We start from the raw sequence: 23,441 nt of genomic DNA, 5'->3' as shown, positions 1-23,441 counted from the left end.
CATTTCCTACTCCAAAGGATCTTCCTGACCCAGGGATCGAACCCATGTCTCTTGCGTCTCCCACATTGGCAGGTGGATTCTTTACCACTAGTGTTATCTAGTAACCCAAAAATCTTCCCTAGACTTTATTGACATGTGGGAAGAATGGATCAGTGGAGCTTAAACAGAGAGATGATAAATAGAGTCACTCTCAAACTTGGACTTTACTGCCTCCCACATTGAAGAAATTCAGAGCTCTGTGAAACATAAGAGGGAGGATTAGCCCATGATAGATGGTCAGGAAAAACTTCACTGAAGAAATAAATATTAAGTAAATTTTGATTAGAAAAACAAACAGGAGTTCTTTTAATCAAGGCAACAAAAATTTTTAAACATTTTCTAGTACAGCACTTTCCATGAAATGTGCAAAAATCACAAAAGACTAAGTGATTAAGTTGACAAAAAACTGCAGCCTCTTTCTCTGTTAGCTCAGGGGGGTAAATCTCAAAGTTATCTTGAAGGATTCTTTGCAGAGCTTTCTCTCCAAAGTATTGAACTTGAGCTCTTGTCTATCAGTTCAATTTCTTGCATAGATAATCTAATTTCATGTATACACTGTAAAGTAGGGCTTTCTAATAATTTCAAGGGTTATCCAATCAAAACCTTCCCTCTTGCTTTCTGAGGGACTGCTCTTTGTAAGGCTATGTGGGAGATGTTGGGAGATCCAAAGATTAAGTAGGCAATAAGATCAGGAGGGAAGATACTATGTATAGTAATCAATGTTAAACAAGGTAGAAAGTGACAGAAGCCACAGAAGGGGGCTACTCAGAGTGATATAAATGTTCAAAAGAATAATACATTTGGGGTGAACTTTATTCTATTCGGCATTCTAAATAAATCGTTATGATTTTTGAAATGACACAACATCAGCAAGATTTGAATATGTGGAGAATATTATTCCAGAAACACAACATAACAAGAAGCACGGACCTAAGAAAGTGCAAACTGGGTACAGTTAACAGTGAGTCTGATTAAAGTAAATGAATGGATCAGAAAATGTTTCAGAGATGGAACTAGCTAATGCTAGAGAGTTTGGAGGTGAGACTAAAACTAGACAATACCAGATTGCTCCTAGAATCATCACTTCATAAGCAATGAGAAGTCACTTAATGTTTTTAGTAAAATGTTGATGTGATCAAGTCTATGCTTTTGCAAATCAGACTAGCAGAACGTGTAAAATGGATTACAGGAGAGAGAGCTGGCAGAAAGTCTACTGTCACCATCCAGCAGTCTGAACCAGGGGAGGCCAGCAGGCTTCCAGTGAGACAGACGTTATGTAGAATCAGAAAGCTTTGGTTAAAGAAAGGGAACAGGAAGAATGAAAGATGATGTCACCACCGAAAGTCCAGCAGATGGGGAAAACATAAAGAAAATGGGAACTGGAGAAATGATGAGAAGAAAGATGAGTTCCAATTTGGATATACTAAGTTTTAGATAACATGAAAGTATTCAAATGGAGCTATTTTGAAGATAGTTAGAAATTTAGACCTAAGGCACAGGACAGAAGGCAAGACTGAGAATCTGAAATCATCTGCTGGTTAATTATGTTGTTGTTCACTTGCTCAGTTGTGTCCAACTCTGTGAGCCCATGGACTGCAGCACACCAGGCTTCCTTGTCCTTCACTATCTCCTGGAGTTTACTCAAACTGATGTCCATCAAGTCAATGATGCCATCCAACCATCTCACCCTCTGTCATACCCTTCTCCTCTTGCCTTGAATCTTTCCCAGCATCAGGGTTTTTCCAATGAATCAGCTCTTCACATCAGGTGGCCAAAGTATTAGAGCTTCTGTTTCAACATCAGTCCTTCCAGTGAATATTCAGAACTGATTTCCTTTAGGATTGACTGGTTTGATCTCTTTGCAGGCCAAGGGATTCTCAAGAGTCTTCTCCAACACCGTAGTTCAAAAGCATCAATTCTTTGGTGCTCAACCTTCTTTATGGTCCAACTCTCACATCCATACATGACTACCGGAAAATCCATAGCTCTGAGTATACAGACCTTTGTTGATGAAGTGTTGTCTCTGGTTTTGTCTAGGTTTGTCATAGCTTTTCTTCCAAGGAGCAAGCGTCTTTTGGTTTCATGGTTGCAGTCACCATCCATAGTTAATAATGGATACCATTTACTGAAAGTTTCAGATGTGCTAAACACCATGCTAAGTGCTTTACATGTGTTATCTTACTTAAGACTCACAACAAACATGAAAAGTGGACCCACTGAGACCTAAGAAGTGCTATAACTTTCCCAAAATTTCTCAAGCAGTAAAAAGAAGAAATGGGGTTATGAGCAAATGTCTAAATCCAAAGTACGTGATTTAGATGCAAAGGTTATGAGTTAACTCGAGAGTAGCTCTGCTAGGGGCTTCCCTGGTGGCTCAGAAGTAAAGAATCTGCCTGCAATGCAGGAGACTTGGGTTTCATCCCTGGGTCTGGAAGATCTCCTGGAAAAGGAAATGGCATCCCATTCCAGTATTCTTGCCTGGGAAATCCCAAGGACAGAGGAGCCCGGTGGGCTACAGTACATGGGGTCGCAAAAGAGTCTGACACAACTTAGCAACTAAACAACAACAAGCTCTGCTTGTTTATCTAGAAGGCTGTCTAGTACTTGGGGTGGGGAATTCCTACCCACCTTCTGTGGTGGAAGGAGAGAGAGACCACAGCACCTTCTACTCAAAGACTCAAGGCCTTTCCCTCCCCTCCCTGCTTCCAGTCATCTTCTTACTGCAGATGGGAAGGGAGGTGGACTCCTGCCGTGGAGGTTTGTTTATAGTTACGATAATAAAATTGGATTCTGCTGCCCCTAAACTGGTCCTGGAAGAAGTATTAATCTCAAGTGTTTGAACTCTTTCTAGTTATTTTTTAGATAATTTCCTATCGTTCATATCTTTGAATGCACCTTTAAGTCTTGAGCAAGAAAAATGCCACTCTGCAACTTATTGTAAGTGTTCATGAATAACACCCACGACTGGCCCTATGGTGTGTGTCCCTGAAATCCACTGCCATCCTCAGTACTTAAAATGCACCGTCCAAACCAAACTGTACTGCATGTGGCAGCAGTTCATTTCAGGGGCCCGAGGAGAAGCCACAGGAACCCAAGTTCCTCCTGTTCTCTCAAGGGACCTGGATCCACTTTAAACGAGACAAAGTCAGATTTTTTTGAGGCAGCTAATCTTAAACCACCAACTGATGTTTAGCAAAATCATTGAAAGATAAAAAAAAAAACCCCTCAGTGGTGCAGACTTATTTGGGAAAAAGCATAAAAACACAACTTTTTAGAAATTCTTCCATTTTGAGATGGAAGAATGGTTAAAGAGCCTGTCTATAATGAAGTGCTATGTTTTGAAATGAACCTTAACTGGAAACCAGACTTGCCCTGATAATGTAGCCCCGGCCCTCATCCCTGCTGGCGTGCAGCCACAGGACAAGCCATGACAGCTCCAGCTCCTGCCCAGACTGGAGCCTGACCCCACAGGCTGAGCAGAGGCTGCCTCCTCCCCGTGGGCTGCCTTGTTTCCAAACAAAACCTCATAGTTTCTGAGCTCTTATGCTTTGGGAACTATGTACCTACTTATTAATATTTAACCTGCACAACAGTCTATTCTCATCTTTCATCCTCAAGCATTTCTGCCTTGTGTAAAGGTTAATGTCAGTCACTCGTACCTCTGTACTTTCTGGTTCTAATCAAAAGAGAAGGAATGCAGTGAACTGATTAGCAGACAAAGGTCAAAGTATTCACTTTCTCTATGGAGGCCTAAACACCCTATGGGCTTCCCAGGTAGCTCAGCTGGTAAAGAACCAGCCTGCAATGCAGGAGACACCGGTTTGATTCTTGGGTCCAGAAGATCCCCTGGAGAAGGGATAGGCTACCCACTCCAATATTCATGGGCTTCCCTGATGGCTCAGACGATAAGGAATCCACCTGCAATGCGGGAGACCTTGGTTCAATCCCTGGGGTGGAAGATCCCCTGGAAGAGGACATGGCAACCCACTCCAGTATTCTTGCCTGGAGCATCCCCATGGACAAGAGGAGCCTGGTGGGCTATAGTCCATGGGATCGCAAAGTGTTGGACATGACTGAGCAACTTAGCAGAGGGCAGCACAATCACCCTACATTACTACTACTGTGGGTGGGAGTGGGGTGTGGGGGTAGGGTGGAGGGTTGGAGGTGGGGGTGGTGAAAGTACTGAATTAAAGAAACTAATTTAGAATTGAAGCCAAAAGGAATGAGCCTACCTGTTACCTCCAGCCAAATATGAACCTTAGGACCTGGACTGGAGGTCCTGGAGGTCTGAACTGGAGTGTCTTGGGCCAGCAGGCAAACCCTTCGTACATCCTTAGGCAGCAGTGGTATGATGGATTGGGGCACATCTCAAAGAGCCTGGTTATCAGCAGGAGAGTGCCTGAAAGCACAGGAAAGAAATAGCTTCTAGAAGGCAGGCACCATGCCAGGTCTGTTTACGCTACAGAGCCCACTGTCTACTTTAACAATCTGCCGAGAAGAGAATCTTATATCTTGCTTTTAAACATGGCTTTCAAACACAGTTTTCAAACATAGCTCTTCACTGGAATCACTTGGTAAGGTTTAAAAAAAATCAGTGACCTGGCCACATCCCAGATGAACTGAATTAGAATCTCTAGAGAACAAATCTTTATTTTCTAAAGTTCTCCAGGCAATTCCAATATGCAGCCTAAGCTGAGAACCACTCCCTGGGGTAGCCAGGTCATTATTGGCAAAGCCATCCACTCAATGCAGCCAGTCATAAGCATTTTTGAGTGACTTATTTATGCTGAGAAATTTACATAACCCTCATTACAACTCTAGGAGGTAAGTATGATAATCATAGCATTTCACAGATGGGACAAGTGGGACAAGTGGGACTTGGAAAGGCTAAGTGACAGACCTGGGATGACAAATTTAGGACATTGAATCCTGAGCTGGATAGGATTCCCTGACAGCTCAGCGGTAAAGAATTCACCTGCAAGGCAGGAGATCCAGGTTCGATCCCTGGGTGGGGAAGATCCCTGGGAGAAAGAAATTCAACCCACTCTAGTCTTCTTGCCTGAGGAATCCCAGGGACAGAGGAGCCTGGAGGGCTACAGCCCACAGGGTCACAACAGTCAGACTTAGTGCCTAAACCACCAGCACTCCTAAGCTGGATATTTAAACACCATATACTTTGTTGCTATTTGTGGATGCCATGCTTCCAGCAATCACTCCAATCAGAGAATACATTTTTTTGTTTGTTTTTCTTTTGTAGAGAGAAGTATGCAAGTGTTGGAGAAATCAAAGGGTTCGTTTCAATACGCTCTCCTTAAAGAGAACAAAGTTGAAGAGGAAGAGTACAGGTTTCCAAAAACCAACATTTGTAGAGATTTGAAAAACATGTTATGGGGCAATAAATAAACAGCCAGCAACAAAGGTCAAATGGCAATTTATTTAAACAGAATCAGCTTAATAGTTTTGAGCAGCCCTCCTTGGTATCTTGAGACTAAGAGAACTGGATGGCATAGTTCTGCTGTGGAGATAAGAGAAAGAACTATGAAGGTGCCATGGGAGATTATGCAAACAGGAGACTCAAAGCTGCTTGTGTACATCCCAATGACAATACAAGCTGAGCAGAGATAAACAAGAACAGAGGCATGAAGACTGGGAGAGGCTGAAACACTGTAGAAGTGAGATAAAGTTCACATTTGAGAAACTGAGTCTGAGGATGGAAGGTGATACATCACCCCATAACTCAAATATTTTAAAAGGTGAAGACAAAAAAGAATTCTTAGTTCATATTTTTAAAATGCTGCAAAGATAGAAAATAATATAAATTGGATCTTACAAGTTTGCTGAAAGTGCACAAACATTAATATGTCAATTTTTTAATTTTGCTAACAGAAATTTTAACACTGAAGAGGATTTGAATAACTCTTATTGAAGACAGCAAATAATTATTCTAATTCTTTATGCAATTTGGAATTTTCACATAATTTGAACCAAGAGAAAAATAAATCTCATTACAATAGTGTGTTGGAACACCTGATGAGCAAAAAAAAAAAGAATTCCTATACATAAATATGTTTTCTTGTTTTATTTCTCTTTTGAAAATATGAATCATCACTCCTTCATGAGAGGAGGGCTGAAAGGACAAGAGACTTCACCTACGTGTGCCAGAACAAAGGTGCGCAGAGTTTGTGACATATTTTCATCTTCAAAACTGTACCCATTACCTACTCCTTTAGCTGTTGGGAAACTTTTCAAAGTGTTGCAGCTGGCAAAATCAGCTTAAGACAACAGGTTGCTTTCATTTCTGGTGAAAGCTTGTTGTTCTGTCACTCAGTTGTCTGACTCTTCGTGACCCCATGGACTGTAGCCTTCCAGGCTCCTCTGTTCAAGGAATTTTCCAGGCAAGAATACTGCAGTGAGTTGCCATTTCCTTCTCCAGGGGATCTTCCTGACCCAGGGACTGAACTACGTCTGTTACACTGACAGGCAGATTCTTTACCACTGAGCCACGAGGGAAGCCCCTTCATGAGGGTTAAATTTTAAAATGCCCTCACATTATTTTACAGTAATTGAAAATGACTGGATCTATATTATATATGTTTTAGCAGTGCTAGTCTGCAATTTAGCGCTATCTCTGGGATAAAGAAAAACAAACTCTGTATTTATTTGTTGTATGGTCATCTCCTTCTCACTGGGGTCACCAATCAGTTCACCTGTGATTTAACTCCATCTCCTCCCTGTGCAACCCCTAGTCCCCCCCCCCACACACACACACACTTAGGTATGGTAAAACTTGAACACATTACAGTTAAATTCTCAAGACCTTAATGTATCATGACCTAGAGAGTAGGCACACAATGTTAATTGAACAAATAACTTCTGCCCTTTTTACTGCATCAACTTTTACTGTGTTTACGTCTATCCTTAAGAAATTTTCTAAAATGAGTTTCAGCTGAAAAGGATATAGAAGACATTTATTCATATCATGAAATGAGGTTAGAAACCATAAAATTAAGATCTTAAAACATGTTTCTTAATTCTTAAGTTGCCATAAAACTCACATTCTGAAAAATCTGAAAATTATTTTACTTAAGGGTTGCTTTCAAAGATTAGGTGAAAAGCGATTATTAGCACATTCTTTGCCACTGATTTTGTGTATTAGTTTTATCAAAAATAGTTAAATATCAGTAATTTCATATGGTTCCCCCTGATTAGAATCATTAGATAGCTGCCGCTGCTGCTGTTGTTAAATCGCTTCAGTCGTGTCCGACCCTGTGCAACCCCATAGACGGCAGCCCACCGGGCTCCTCTGTCCCTGGGATTCTCCAGGCAAGAATATTGGAGTGGGTTACCATTTCCTTCTCCAATGTATGCATGCATGCTAAGTTGCTTCAGTCGTGTCTGACTCTGTGCGACCTATGGACAGCAGCCCGCCAGGCTCCTCTGTCCACAGGATTCTCCAGGCAAGAACACTGGAGCGGGTTGCCATTTTCCTTCTCATTAGATAGCTGAAAACCTGTAATATTTATACATCAAGTGAAACAATGCAAGCCTTTGTATTCCAAAGAAAAAAGCCTTCGAAGGAGAGAATGACCTTAGCTACTCTGAAATACACTGAAACTACAACACATATTCAGCACCAGGGTTTATTAAGGAAGGAATCTACTGGTGAGGCTCAGGAGTTGGGTCTGACTGAGCTTCCTCAGTGCACGTGAAAGATGGGTGTTAGAGTAGCAGTTAGATAACTCTGGGGTAACAAGAAGCAAAGACATGGTTTAAAATAAATAACTTCCAAATCCAAAAATGTCATGTTGGTCATTAACTTAAAAATCCCATTCCCCAAAGAGTGTTGTGCTTGTTCACCTAGCTTTTGTACCTTCCACAAAAGGTGTTGAAAGGCAGTGAAACTTCAAGAGTTAGGAAGAGGCAGAAAACTGAGTAACTAGCCACTTCACAGGCAATAATCGGCTGAAGAGTAATACTGGCTTTAAGTCAGAAGCTGACTTCGTTATTTAATATAGAACATAAACATCCACAGCCATTAGAAGACTTTATGAAAACTAGCCATGTTGGGACTTCCCTGGTGTGCAGTGGTAAGACTTCGAGCTGCCAATCTACAGGGGAGGGGTTCGATCCCTAAGCAGGGGAACTAAGATCCCACGTGCCGTGTGGCACTGACAAAAGATAAAAAACAGGAACAAAAAACTAGCCACATTAGCAATGGTACATAATACTATCATAATACACGATATGTATCATAATACATGATACTTTGAAAACACGTCTTAAAACTGAAACATAAAAAAGAGTCTCTTATTTTCTAGTGGAAGCATCCTACATTTTCTGGAAGATAAAAAAAGAGACCAAAACAGTAGACATAAAGACAGGCCTTCAGAGCAACAATGCACTTCCCTCAGAAAATCACAGTAATCCTCATTCAGAATTCTGTAGTGCTTTTTATCCTAAGGTACTGAAATTCAATCAACTCAGACACTATACACAACTGAGTCTCTTCTCATTTTTTATTTTTTAAAAAAGACAGATTTAGGATTTTGTAAGAAATTACTGTTACATTTTTTTTTAATCTGTCAAGTACTACAGTAATGGAATAAATAAATAAGATTTTTTTTTAAGTTCAATGTTTATAGACATATTTATAAAAAAATGATTGAATTAGAAGACATTAAATAATGCTGACACACACCAGGAGGGGATTAGGCAAGGAAAGGCACATCATTCCACCACAAGAGATGAAAACCATGGTCAGAAGTTAACGACCAGCCAGAGCTTTAGGTCTTGTGGTAGTTTTCCTAGCTCTGGAGGGTCATTACGGTGGAACCTTCTTTATGGTACTTAGCTGAAATAAACAGCAGTTGGAAAATTTTACTCGGTGACTTCAATGTATTATTTAAAAGAAAGCACTCTTGTAATAAGTCTGGTGTGTGAGGAGGGAAGGAACAAAAATCCAAAAAGGTTTGCTGATACTGGAAATCCTATTGACATATTAAAGATTTTTTTTTTTTTAAAAAAAAAGGTAAAATAAGGTTAATCGTCTTGACTGGCTGAATTGGAATTTTTGTAGTTAACAAAGTTAAAATTCCACGTAAACACTCCCTTTCTTGTAAACAGACAGTGTACAGATAAAAAACTGCAGTATTTCACTTCAGATGAAACTATATGCCAATATTTAGGGAAAAGGATCTTAGATGATTTCCTTATTTTAGATAGCCTAAGTCCTTGAAGACAGTAGTAATATCTCTGGCTGACTGGCTATCTATGATAAGAGGTTTCCCAAAGAAACTATAAGTTCCAGTTAAACAGATACAGTTACACTACTGAAAAGTCAGCAGAACTTGAACTTGCTATGGGTCAACCTCCTACTACCAATTTTCCTCACAAATTTGTGCCAAGACTCTACCCATTTTTTTCTGTCTGGCCTCTGAACCTAGATTAGTTTGACTAAAAGATGGAATCACCCAGGTTCCATTTAAATTTTAGTTGTGTTGAGAAACAACTGTCTGCATGAATAAATAAAATGGGTTTTTAGGATAAAATAGTATATCCACAAAAAAAAGTTAAATTAAAAACAATTCAGGGGGAGATAAGGGACAATATTAATATTAAAAAAAAATCATAAAAATGGCAACTGTAAAGCAGGCAGCTTCCCACTCATGCCACACGATATGCCTTCATTAAGGTGTACTCTTTCCGGTTGGTATGAGCAGCCCAGATGAAGAGAGCAGAAGCCATGAACTGTAAGGGAGCTGACACGCAAGCCAGGCAGAAGGACCATCCGAATTCACCAGACACATTCTCTGGCAGCTCCAGTTTCTGGTGGAGTAGTTCAATTCCAGCAACGTAACAACTCACTGAGCCCAGCGTACACAGACCTGGGAGGAAAATTTAGGGGGAAAAAAAACAACATAGCTAGATAAGAGTATGGTAAGAGCTTTCCAGGCAACATAACAAGGCAGCAACATGTGATCCCTAAGGTGACAAGGAGGTGAAACTAATTTTGAAGAAGAGACCCACCTGCAAGGAGATGGAGAATGCCTGTGGCGATGGTGGGATACAAGCTTCGGCAGATACAAGCACAAAGTCCAATCAAAGCCCCAAAGCACATCAGACCTAGACTAACAAAAGGTAAAAGGAACTGGCAACGCCAAAGATCTGATTTCAAAAGAGAGAGAGAGAGAAATGAAATGTTACCATGATTTCGGTTTTTTCTCACAATGGCAATTTCTTTCATATTCTATTAGAACTTTTCTCAAAAAGTGAGAATGGGGTACTTTAATATTGAGGCTTTTTTCCTAAAGCACATTGTTCAAAACAGTGCTAACTTTCTTCTGACAAACGCAAAAAGACACTAATAGTTAACTGTTACTGAGGGCTTCCTATGTATCAGGCACTGTTCTATACATGCTTTGTGTATTAAACCTCCCAAAATCCCTATGAAGAAGGTACTATTACCTCCATTTTATAAATGAGGAAACTGAAAGAAGATAACTTGTACAAGGTAACACAGTAAGCAGAAGAACCAGACTGGAAGCAAAACCTTCTGGTTCTACATACATATTTAAGTCCTTATAGGATCTCAAGGCAGGAATAACAAGTAAATGAATAGTGATTATAAAACACCTGTTAGAAGAATATACACAAAGCACAAAGTAGAGGATCTGGTATATACCAGGCACTCAATAATTTTATTGAGTTTTAATTATCATAAAGTCCCTCAACAACATGGGAAAAAAGCTGGTGACGTTACAAAGCACCCCATTACCTTTTCAAACTATTTTAATTATCATCAATGTAGGAACATCAACTCTGAACCAAATTTTACCTTTTAGGGCTAGTTTTACTTTCTGCAACTACATCGACCTCTTTTTTCTAACTTCCCTTCAAACTCTGTTAGTAATAAACTTCCTATGCATTGACAATGCAAAATTGAATACTTGCCATTTATTCAACATCCCCTCTCATGAAACAGTCATTCTTCCAAGCAGGTTCCAATAACTCTAATAGCCTAGAGACTAGGTCCAAATCTGAAGATAGTATTTCCCAGGCAGCCTGACCATCAAGGAACAGAATGCTCTTAATAAGCACTTTCGTTTTTTGACACCTACACTTTTGTTACCACCGCCTAAGACTAGATCAATACTTTTGGGAGGCCTGACACTTAAGTTGACTCATGTAAAGCTTGCAGTCAACTTTTTTCATATATCCCTATCCGGACACAGAAAAATGAAGTGTTTAACTTAAATATAGAAATTTATTATTTATTCCTATTAAATTTCCTCTTTAAATAGGCCTATTAATAACATCTTTTAATGAGTATAGATTCTGTCATCCAATGTATTAGCTGCTCAACTTCATATGTGCAATTTGATAAGTATGTACCTAACTGCTAAAATATATTATCAACGGGATGGAGTTTGTTGGGATAACATTAAAGATCTTATCTCAAGTTGACACAAGGTACAATGTCATCTTGTTTCAAAAACAGAGTTCAACAAAAGACATATAAAGTTATTTTCCTTTTTTCCCAACAAAGTACTCACAGGTCCGAAGCAGATCAATCCCACTATTGTGGTTTCCAGGCTCAACAAATTTCTCCATGAACTGCTCATTTAGTGTGAAACTCATGCATTTTGTGACCATATCAAATGACTCTGGAACAAGAAAAACGATTGTTTGTTTTTTTGCTTGTTTTAATTTTAAACATTTAACAAAAATCTCTTTCAGTAATTATTCCCTGAAATAAAAGATGATGTGGAAAAATGTTCTCAGGAGAGCAGCCGCTTTGGCCCTGAGTGACACACAGAATGGACCAATGTCCAAGAGACCAATGGTTCTCCGCAGCAGGCGTATGACATGGGTATAGGAAGGCAAAAAAAAAAAAAAAAAGGAGCAGTAAAATGAGTGAGAATAGACAGTAAGAAGACTACAAAGGAGGAGGGGACAAAGACTACAATAAATAGAAACTTTGGTCTTCTCCCCCACACCTACTCCATCAGTCTTGATCCCCATCTCAGGTAAACGACAATTCCATCCTTCTCATTCCTCAGACCAGAAACTTTACAGTCATTCTTGCCCATAAGCATTTCATCAGGAAATCCTACAGGCTCTACCTACAACATACATCTAGGATCAGGCACTGCTCAGTACTACCACCCTGATCTGAGGCGTAACCATATTTCACCTGAACTGGTTCAACAGCCTCCTAAGTCTCCTGGCTACAGTCTTGCCCAGCCACCCATCTGTGTTCAACACTTCTGCCTAGGTGACCAGATTATCTTTCCTCTGCACAAAGCCCCACAATGGCTCCATCACACTGAGAGTAAAATCCAAGTCCTCATCACACCTAGAGAATCCTGCATGATTTGCCCTACTCCCACTCCCAAAATACATCTCTGACAGCCTACCCAACTCTCCCCTAGCTCCCTCCCTTCCAGCGTAGGGAATTCCTTGCCGGTTCTTTATTTCAGGCATGCTCCCACCACAGGGCCCTTAGAGTCGTTCCATCCATCCTAAATGAGTCTGTTTCCACAATTACCCACAGGGTCAACTCCTTCACCTTTATCAAGTCTTTACTCAAATAGTGTTTTCCTGCTGTAGCCTATCCTGCCTTTACTATTGAAGAGCATAACTTATGCCCACCAACACCCCCTTCCCTGTGTACTTTCAAATCCCCTTTACTTTGCCCTATTTTTCATAGCACATCACCTTCTACGATATAATTATTTATTCTGTTTATACTGTTACACGTATTTATTGTTTATTGCCAGTCAGCCCTTGTTAGAATGTTAGCTCCCCAGGACTAGGGATTTTTGTTTTTTTCCCTAACGTACTCCTAGCTCCTAGGCCCTGAACATGAAAGTGTGCAATAAATATTTGTTGACTGAATAATAAATGATTGCTAAGATTCAAGTATCAAATGCTCCTATGCTCTCATAAATAGAACTGAACATTTTAAATAAAATTCAACCAACTTTCACCTCTTTTCGATCACTTTCTTTTTTGTATAAAATCAACTCTATCATCCTTCTGATGTACCTATTTTAAGCCTATTGTGCTGTGATTTGAATACAGTGCTCTCCACCAAGAGGCCAACAAAACTAGTCATAAATAGAAACAAATGTATAAAGCTGTTCCCTGCAAAGAACACTAAAGCTTCCATCTTAACAACTGGAAATTAAAAATTTTCAATGTTAAGAATGCTTACAAAATAAACCTGAGAGGTAGTTTCTTAATTTTTTTTATCCTCATAATGCATATTTTTAACCTAAAAACTCCATCAAGATGATTGTAAAACGGTCTTAAACAAGCAGATTTAAACATCGAGTTGGCCAAATTATATCCTCAAGATTTAGAGGGCAAATGATAATATCTAGTAAAACACAACTACATATAAGTGACTGTTAATTCATATGTGTTGACTTGATGTTGGATACTAGTACTTTTAACAATTACCAAGTATTTAAAATCTTTCAAAGTATTTTTCTCATGACACATGTGAGATTAATACAACTATTTTATGTGTGGCTAAATAAGTACAAAGATTTAAAATGGTTTTCTCCAAGATAAGGACAGTTACTCATCCAACCAATATTAATGAGTACAATGGTAATTAATGGAAACTGAGGAGAGAAGGCGATAGGGAAAAAGAAATCATAAGATTTAGTTCTTCGGGAAGAGAAAGAACTCACAAACCTTCTTGTACATAACTGGCCATCATCGTATCACTTTCTCTATTACTGAGTGGCCATTGCAGAAGACACAAGAGATATGAGCTCAATTCCTGGGTGGAGAAGATGCCCTAGAGTAGGAAATAGGAACCCACTCCAGTATTCTTGCCCAGAAAATACTCTGGAGAGAGGAGAGCGGCGGGCTACAGTCCACGGGGTCACAAAGAGTCGCCCACAATGGAGTGTGCGTGCACGAGCACACACACGCAAACACACACACAAAGGAGACAAAAGTTAAAATCAGAGAAATACCTGTCCTTTCTGGTGGGCTATACCAGTACGTGTTTTGGGGTACAGTGATACACCGTCTCCACAATCCCACTGTGCCATTATATCGGAAAAGTGCATCACTGTAAGTCTTTTCATCTGCCTCATCACTAGCAAAGTCATTCCAGATGCTTTTGTTCAAATCGCTGGAATTTTCTTGAACTGGACTTCGATACTCATACCAGAAGTCTGTGCCAATTGAGGCTGCCATGTAGATGGTAGAAATGAGGCTAAGTACACAAGCAATTACAAACGCTGTAGCAAAACGGTTATCCATTCTGGCATTCAGACTGCTCTGTTTAGAAGTTGAAAAAGAAGAAAAGTTAGACTTCAAGGACAAGTACAGATTTTGAAAGGAATCATGTCAAAGTCACCCTTTACCCTATTCCCCATCCCATGGCTCTTTAAAGTAATGTATAATCATTAATGAATTTTTTTAAAAAAGAAGCAAGCATGTTTTTAATTAAGTTCAAAACAAAACTCATTATCATGAAAGTACTTATTGAATGCTCACATACCCAGGATGCTACGGAGACAGAAGTCTTGTTCTCTAGTCTATCACCTGCACACTAAAACAGACAACACTGAAATGGACATACACATTACAGATACAAACAGTAGACATGCCCAGAGTCAGCAATGTACCTTGCATACATTTTTAATGACAGGCTGCAGAGCATTAAGTGTTCTGGGTCTGAGTGTGAAAAACGCATAGGAAAAGGAAGGAGAGGAAATCGGCTCCTCCCAGTTTCCTCTGAACAGGGAAACCTTTTAAAACAAGGTAAAGAAAGAGTAAGGAGCTATTTAGAAGACAGCTGAAACTGTTTGTTAGCCCAGAGAGAAAGGTTGGTCCAGGCGCACGGAGGAGCAAAGAGAATAATAACATGCAGTAATGCTAGATACCAATCTGCCCCTAATCCATTAAAGCTAAGCCAAGCTCCCTTCCGCTGTCAAAGTCTTCACTCCTTCCTACCTACTCGCCCCGTTCCTCATACTTTTGAACCTCCTCATCTGCAAACTAAGATTCCCTCCTCAGCCGGAAGGAAAACTCTGAAATAGGCAAATATTAACACTCCAAAGGCGTGGACTGGGCTGAATGGCAATAGTAAATGGCCGCAGTACAATGACTCAAGGCGGATCAAGCTGAGTCAAATACTGCAAACATATACCATGAACCGCGCCAAACACCTTAAAAAGGAGCTCGAAAACAAGCTCGCAAACTGGGGTTGCTGAGTTTGGAAAATGGTAAGTGACTCAGGAGAGATCAGAGCAATCACAATCGTTAACGACGATAACTCCAGAAGTTGGGTTTGAATTTTTATTCTTAATTCTTTTTCATCCTGATGCTCTCAAATGACCTTAAAAGGTCCCGAGCACCGGGAGCGGCGGTTCGTCCAGGCCGGACGCCTGGAGCTGTCACCTCGCGGGGCGCACCCTGGGGCTGGGGGTGGTCGAGACGAGCGGGCTCTGGGACGGGGCAGCCCTGAGCGGTCCCCGGCCAGGGGCCCCAAATACCCTAGAAGGCCCCTCCCCGGAACAGTCAGCCAAGGGAAAAGCCCGGCGATAACCCCCGCTCAGGACCCACACGGTCCGGGCCGCGCCCAGGGAGGGGGCCCCGTCTTCAAACTGCTGGAAACCTCGAACGGCTACGCGACCCCCGCCCAGCGACGTCGGCCCGGCTCACTCACCGCCCATCCTCCTGCTCCGCCAGCTTCGCCCTCAAGCTCAAACCACAGCACCCTACTCTCCCCGCGCCTCCTCTGACGCACTTCCCTGCAGAGCCCGCCCCCTCCATAACTCCCGCGCCTCCGCCTCCGCCTCCACCCCGGGCCGGGCCTGGCCCCGGAGCCGAGGGTACTTGTGGGAGTTGTAGGAGGGACAGAGGAAAAGCTGCGGGGGGCGGCAAACGGCATTCCCGGCGCCTGGCGCGGCGCATTGTGGGAGATGTAGTTCAGCTTCCGAGGTACGCAGAAGGGCGGGCTGAGCTGATTGTTTCTTGTATTTTACTACGAAAGTCCACCGAGTAAGGCGAGGTGTTTCGGGTCACTACGAGTTATTAATTGTGACTAATGTGACACAGATTTTTCCAGTTGTGCTTTCCCTACCACCACCCTACTTGTGAAACAACAATGCGATTATCCTTTTAAAATATTAACCCAATAATTTTAAAACTCTCCTACAGCCTCACTCCCATTGCAGCAGGTAGTCTTTCTGGTTTTATGGTTTAAGTTTAGACTAAGAAGGATGTAACCTGACAGTCCCTTGGACTGCAAGGAGATCCAGCCAGTCCGTCCTAAAGGAAATCAATCCTGAATATTCATTGGAGGGACTGATGCTGAGCTGAATCTCCAATACTTTAGCCACCTAATGTGAAGAACTGACTCATTTGCAAAGACCCTGATGCTGGGAAAGATTGAAGGCGGGAGGAGAAGGGGAAGACAGAGGATGAGACGGTTGGATGGCATCACTGATTCAATGGACATGAGTTGGAGTAAACTCTGGGAGTTGGTGATGGACAGGGAGGCCTGGCATGCTGCAGTCCATGCGGTTGCAAAGAGTCGGACATGACTGAGCGACTGAACTGAACTGAACCTGACAGAAGGCATCCAAATAGAATGTAATGACATTCTTCAGGTTTCTTATAATTTTTGGCTGCTTTCTCTTAAAGGCAAATGATATTTTCTCTTTATTGTAGTAAAGCTTCCTTTTTAAATAAATTGGTTAAAATATTAATACTAAGCATCTCAGATATGTCGAAAAAGTGAATACTTTTTTAATGTAGTATGAAAAAGACTGAATTTTGGAGAACATTGCATTAAGCAGATAAGGTCTCAGAGATTGTAGTTGACTGTACAGCAAGGGATGGCAGAGGATGAGATGGTTTGATGGCATCATCTGCTCAATGGACATGAATTTGAGCAAACTGGGGGAGATAGTGAGAAACAGGGAAGCCTGGTGCTGAAGTCCATTGGGTCACAAAGAGTTGGACATGACTTAAGCGACTGAACAACAAGAAGTAGGGCCCAGAGGCAACGAAAGGATTCTAAGTCTTCAAGTACTGTGTAGAAATCCACAAACAAGAAACAGCGATGTCTCTTTAGTGACCCATGTGGACCCAAGAATGTGCTCTGAGAACAGCAAATGTCGGATTTCTCAACAGATACCTACAGAGTCTGGGCTTGCCAGGTGGCTCAATGGTAAAGAATCTGCATGCAATGCAGAAAATGTAGGTTTAATCTCTGGATTGGGAACATCCCCTAGAGAAGGAAATGGCAACCCACTCCAGTATTCATACCTGGGAAACCCCATGGACAAAGGAGCCTGGCAAGCTACAGCCCATGGTGTCTCAAAAGAGTCAGATTCAAGCTATCAACTAAACAACAACAACCTACAGAGACAGCCAACTCAAGGACCAGTGGGACTCACAAACACTTCCTCATCCCCCAAATCCCTTTGAATTTGGCCACAGCACAGGAAAAAGGTGGGAGCCCCAAGCTGATACTAAACTTCTACCACTCTGATAGACTGTATCATTTGTTTTTCTATTTTTAGCCATATTTCTTTTGCCAGAATTGGTGAACTGGTATTTACATCCAGTAAATAATTAAAATAAGGTAATAGCCAAATATAATATTCAAAATTACTGGATTTTCATGTAGGATATCTGATCAAAGGAGAAGTTTGTTAGAGGCACCAACTAGAGAAAATGGTGGAGGTGCCCAGGAAAATTGTTAATGCATAATAAAACTCCTCAATGCATTTGTTCACCAGGAAATGTTTTCATCCATTGGCTTCATTAGAAGTTCCCTACCTTCTCTCTCCAGTGAACTGGAACTATCTCTCTAGAGAAGTTACATGGTAAATAAAACCAGGTCAAAGAGAAGTTTGAAAAAGAAAGAGGAAGACACCGCCTCAGTTCACAAACAAGGAAACTGAGCCCAGGGAATAACTGACTTCAAGCTTGAATACTGGGGTGAGCTGACTAACTTAGTGACATTAGAGAATTTACTTAACCTCTCTAAGTCTCAGTTTATTTTTATCTAAATTATGATGTTGACAATAGCACCTATTCCATGTGGTCATTGTGAGAATTAAATGAGAAAATACATATAAAACACCCAGTCTAGAGCCTGGGGCATACTAGACAATTGCTAAACTATTAGTATTCGCAAATATTTGTTCAACACCTATAATCTCTGAATAGGGGCAATATAAACACCTCTTTAAAGCTCTCAATTCCCCTGGAGGCTGGAAGTAAGGTGTTAATGTTGGTCCCTGCTCACTTCAGGAGGTTTAGGAACCTCGGTTGTTGTTGTTTGTTGTTTAGTTGCTCAGTCATGTCTGACTCTTTGCGACCCCCTGGACTGTAGCCCACCAGCTCCTTTGTCCATGGGATTTCCGAGGCAAGAATACTGGAGTGAGTTGCCATTTCCAACCTCTGGACCAACTGCCAAATGGCTTGGGAGGACTTGCCAGGACCAGATTTTAGGCATCCACGCTCAGTCACTCAGGAGATTCCCAGGCTGGGCTCATGGCATATGAAAGTCCTCATGATTCAGGAGATGGATGTATCTGGAGAAACCTTCAAAGGAGGATGACGCTTTCAGCTATCAAATCTGCAGAATGCCTAGAAAACAGGACACATTTCAGTCAGCAGTTTAGCATGGACCTGGGAGTGTCTGCACACTTGAGGTTGTGACCTTCCTGCCCACTCAGCCCAGAGGACTTGAACCACTCCATCACACCCAGTACCACCAAGCACACAACCATGTTTCTGGTCTATCTTTACATCTTGGGGTTTCTGTCTTCTACCTGTGCTGTGGCTCGTGGATAAGCAAAATAAATACTTAATAAATTCACACAGTTAAATTTGTTTTCATTTCATACTGCACTGTTTGGGAAACAGTAGCTTGCCTGATGTATTTTCACATAAAGATGATTTAGTGCAACCACGTACAGATTATGAAATTTAGATTTAAAAGCAAAGTTGAGCTAGTCCTCTGGCTTCATTTGTTAAGGATGGTTCTAGTTTCAGCAAGAAGGTGTTGTAATTACTCTCTACTTCAAATAAACCAAAAATCTAGTTATGCAGATATTATAACTTGTTTTAATTATGTGCTTACAAAAACAACTCTTTATGAGAGAATTCCCTTCAATATAAAACTCCTTAATACACTTAAATATTACTTTTAATTGTACTTTTTTAAGGAATTAAAAACTATATTAAGCAAAATATATATTCCTTATATTTTTCTCATATAGTTTTGTCCTGATTGTTTTCATTATGAACTTTGGAGTGCAGAAAGAAGGAAAATAGAAAAATATCAAGTTCTGGATTCTAATAAATAATGATCCTCAAAAAGATATATCAGTCTTTGAATTTCTTTATACCAATTCACTATAGAACATTGCAAAGTTAATCAAAGACAAAGCAAATAAAAAGTGTGTCCAAAATAGCTCTTTCCTTTTAGTAATTCCTGTCAGATGTTACACAGAGGAACAAAACAAACTATAGCTGTTCAGATGTACATGTTTCTGAAGGACAGAGAATGGACCATGTGTAAACGGGAAGTTTAATTTGTCCTTTATTTTAAAATCATCAGTGTGAATCTTTGGTAGATAACCTCTTTCTGGGCCCCAGTATCCTCATTAGTTAAATGGTTGTACTAGATGATCACTAATATCACTTAAAGCTATACAATTTTGTGAGTCCTAATTCTGCTAGAAGAATAATGTAGCTCTGAAGTACGATTGCTATAGGTCCACAGCATTGCAGTTTCATTGGGAAATGCATGTATCCTATACCTCCAGCTGAAGTAAAATATAAGAAGACAGAGAGAGTGGGAAATGTAGATGGACAAAGAAAAAGGATGAAAGCTGCATGCATGCTGATTAGAAAAGGGACAGCAGTTCAGACCTTTGCTATTTCAACAAAATCAGTAATCATGGAAAATGGAAGCTCTTGGAGAAGTTTGTGAAAAGTACTTATTCATCACAGATGATTCAAAACTCAAGCTAATTCAGTCCAGTTCTACAAACATTTATTGACCACCAATTGTGTGCCAGACAATATGCTAGGTACCAGAGACACTAGTGTAAATAAATACAATTTTTGCTGTACACAACCTAAACCCAGATTAAATCAACAATTATGAAGAAGCCTGAAGTGTAGGTGCCTAGAATACTAAGGTCACTGCTGTTTAGGTAAATATGAGATACCAAGAGAGAAAAAAATCCAACAAATGAAGTTGGGGATAATAGCAAATAGGTGCCACTTAATTTGGCATGATATAGTACATTATATCGCACTAAACTCTCCTGTCAGGATAAAAAAAAAAAAAGTAACTCAGTATAAACAGAGCTCTTAAATTGGACTATTTAAATAGTTACACATGTTATGATACTCAAATAAGAAATGGACAAGCAAGTGTTTCTAACAAATGAATATACAATCACTCTATCTGATAAGATTTATGAAAAACAGTTTGCTTCATGATCTTTGCCATTTACCCTGGGACAAATCAGTACAGCATATATGAAGAGATTTCTTTCTGCTGGGTCATCTGCTACGTAATCTAATGAATCCTAACTAATATGGGGGTCAGAATGGTTGATAGAGAAGAAACAGAAGTAATATATCACAGTGCCAGTTGGGGTGGCTGTATTCACACAAAACCTCCAATCCACCCGTGAGGCAGAGGCTGTAAGTCACAGATATGGCTGAATGATGATAGTAGATCCACTCAGGCAGATGCCTCAGTGGACAAAAGCTTACTCTCTCCCCATTTTTAACATTCAAGTCAATTCTGAACATATATCAGGAATTAGGACACAGAGTAAGGGAGGGTTTAGAAGTCTAAATTAATTCCTAAAAATTTCTGAGATCCAGGCCAGAAGACTTCTAATAAGTTCAAACTTAGAGATGATTTTTAAACTTTTTAAAAAATTAGCCAAAATAATAACAAACATAATGTGTAAAATGGTTAAGATGTGTGAATTACAACAGTGGCCCTAAACTTTAGTGTGTTTAAGAATCACTGAGTGCTTATTAAAGCCCTAGACTCCACTCCTAATGACTGATTCAATAGCTCTGGGACCAGGTTCAGAAAGCTACAGTTTAGTAGGTATCCCGGGGGACTCTGACGTGGGTAATGTGGTCTAGCATCCACAAATTCAGAACAATGACTTTAAGGGGCAGAAAAAAAAAGACTACAGTCGGGTGACTACTATAAGCTTGAGGCCAGTCGAAAGATATCAGATGGTCTCTGCCTTTAAGTTGCTCATGATCAGCTCAGGAGGTCAGACACCAAAACAACTTACCATATGAAATGAGGTAATAAGTACTTTACAAGTAGCGTTGTGAAAGGTCTTAGAACATACGAATGTGTAGGCAGTAATCTCTGTTATCAGAAAGGATGAGGGAGGGAATATTTCTTTTCTGGAAAAACAATTCTTATGAGGTGACATGTGTGCTGTAATTCAGCTACTGATATTTATAGCTTACTCTTTTTTGTTTTGTTTTCTTGTTTGTTTGTTTTTTTCTAGTCGTCACCTGTTCATACTGCCTTTTCATATGCTTACGGTGTCCAGTGTTGTTTTTGAGTTTTGATCTATTTGGTTTCTTCATGTTTATTTCAAAGGGCATTCAAGGTTAAAAATGATCATCATTCAGAACTTATTTAGAACTATGACCTCCCCTACTCTATCTAGTCAGCTTTTATCATGGGTTCTGTCTTATAACAGCTTTATACTCTTTGAGTTATTAAAAGACCAGTACTGTGCTGTTCGGGCTTCCCTGGTGGCTCTGCAGTGAAGAATTTGCCTGTACTGCCAGAGCTGCAGGAGACTCGTTTAGATCTCTCTGGGTCTGCAAGATCCCCTGGATGAGGGCATGGCAACTCAGTGCAGTATTTTTGTCTGGAGAATCCCTTGGACAGAGGAACCTGACAGAGGAGTCCTTAGGGTCACAGTTGGACATGACTGAAGCAACTTAGCATGCATGCTCACAGTATGCAATTTGTTCCCTTTTTTGGCTCAAAACAATTTTCTAACTTAGGTTCCAAGATATTGTTGATCTGTGATGGGTATTCTCATACTGCAGCATTCTACCACTTATTACCATGATCCAAAGTGACTATATGATAAAGCAAATCATTTTGCCTACAGCTGCTTCAAAGTTTACTGAGGAAGTCAGATTTATTTGAAATAATTGACATCAGCAGGCCAACAACTTTGGAATGCTGAAAGAAAATTAAAGGCCTGAAGAATAAATGTACAGCCAGATGTGATCCTCTGGAGTATGAGCCTAAACTCTTTTCCATTGTTATAATAATTGTATGTGGAATTCCTGAGATATATCTAAAATTTTTTTATTATTTTAGGCCTACAATCAACATTATCTCTTTAACTACCAGAACTTCTGGCTGAAGAATGTGAAATTCTAATAGTACAATTAAAGTACATTTACAAGTAAACTTTAAAATATATATATATATAATTGCTTCTTTAATGCAAACACACACACACATAGTGTTTAAATACTTAAATATTTTACATTTACCTCATCAATCCTTTTCAAGTAAACATTGTCCTACTTCAAACTGACAGACTGAGTTATTCTATTAAATATTTAAGGCTTGCCCAGTGGGAAAGATTTCTATCCCAGAAATGTCAAAAAGTTAATTAGTATATCTCCTCTGCAGCCTATACTTAGGGAAGGATATGGTCTCCCACACTCCCTCAGGGACAACACAGAGCAGCCTAGGACACAAAAGAAGACAGACTTAAATCAACTCCCTAGTGACTTTCTGGAGCTGCCCCAGATCAGGGGAGCCCTCCCCCTTCCCTGACCCAGACTACAGGCCTGAGGCTGAATAGAACATGGCAGGAGGGAACCCAGCAGGCAGGATCGTTCTTTTCAATATGTTAATTAACTATGGAAGAAACAAAAATTCAGTGGAAAGGACTTCGAATGTTTAGCAATTATATTTTCTTCTATGCAATAGTAATATCAACCCAAAACTGTAATTTTGAGGGTAACATGAGATGGAGGGAGGTGAGAAGGACACTTCTCAGAGTCTGAAGGAGCCTTGAGCTAATTCTGCCAGTAAGGAATTGAAATAGGAGTCAGCTTCAGAATTTGTCGTGTTTTACTATGGTCTTCCTAAATAAAAGGGAACGGGTGAGAGAAAAATATGATCGAATCCTTTTGCTACTAGGCTGTCTCTCAAGTGTTTTGAATGAACCTCAAATCTTCCTTTTGCAGTGCTTTTCTTTTATACTGGCCACTCCATTGTAGTGTCAACTAATATGTGGTTGTCTGTTGCCAAGTCAGTCATTCCAAAAGGGAAGTTCACTGATGTGTGGAGGCACTTATTGAAAAGTCAGAGTTCAGAA

The 23,441-nt window shown here is 40.3% G+C and overlaps 1 protein-coding gene across 3 annotated transcripts; it reads right to left on the bottom strand.

The window, feature by feature from the left end:
* Positions 1–8,537: 8,537 nt before the first annotated feature.
* On the bottom strand, positions 8,538–15,787 carry CLDND1 (claudin domain containing 1). 3 transcript variants are annotated; one of them, XM_081572565.1, is made up of 6 exons: positions 15,734–15,787; positions 14,564–14,629; positions 14,031–14,340; positions 11,592–11,702; positions 10,066–10,203; positions 8,538–9,923 (listed from the first exon to the last, which is right to left on the bottom strand). In XM_081572565.1, exons 3-6 carry the CDS (start codon positions 14,320–14,322, stop codon positions 9,703–9,705), a joined length of 762 nt encoding a protein of 253 aa, XP_081428691.1. In that variant the 5' UTR covers positions 14,323–14,340; positions 14,564–14,629; positions 15,734–15,787; the 3' UTR covers positions 8,538–9,702. The 3 variants fall into 3 exon arrangements, with proteins under 3 accessions (XP_081428691.1, XP_081428689.1, XP_081428690.1); XM_081572563.1 differs by having other exon boundaries at positions 14,564–14,614; XM_081572564.1 differs by lacking the exon at positions 14,564–14,629.
* Positions 15,788–23,441: the final 7,654 nt, after the last annotated feature.

This window comes from Giraffa tippelskirchi, chromosome 2, assembly GCF_054371585.1.
Source record: "Giraffa tippelskirchi isolate mGirTip1 chromosome 2, T2T-mGirTip1v1.2.pri, whole genome shotgun sequence".
Lineage (NCBI taxonomy): Eukaryota > Metazoa > Chordata > Mammalia > Artiodactyla > Giraffidae > Giraffa > Giraffa tippelskirchi.
The sequence above is the reverse complement of the archived record's forward strand: the minus strand, read 5'-3'. Positions and strand labels throughout refer to the sequence as shown.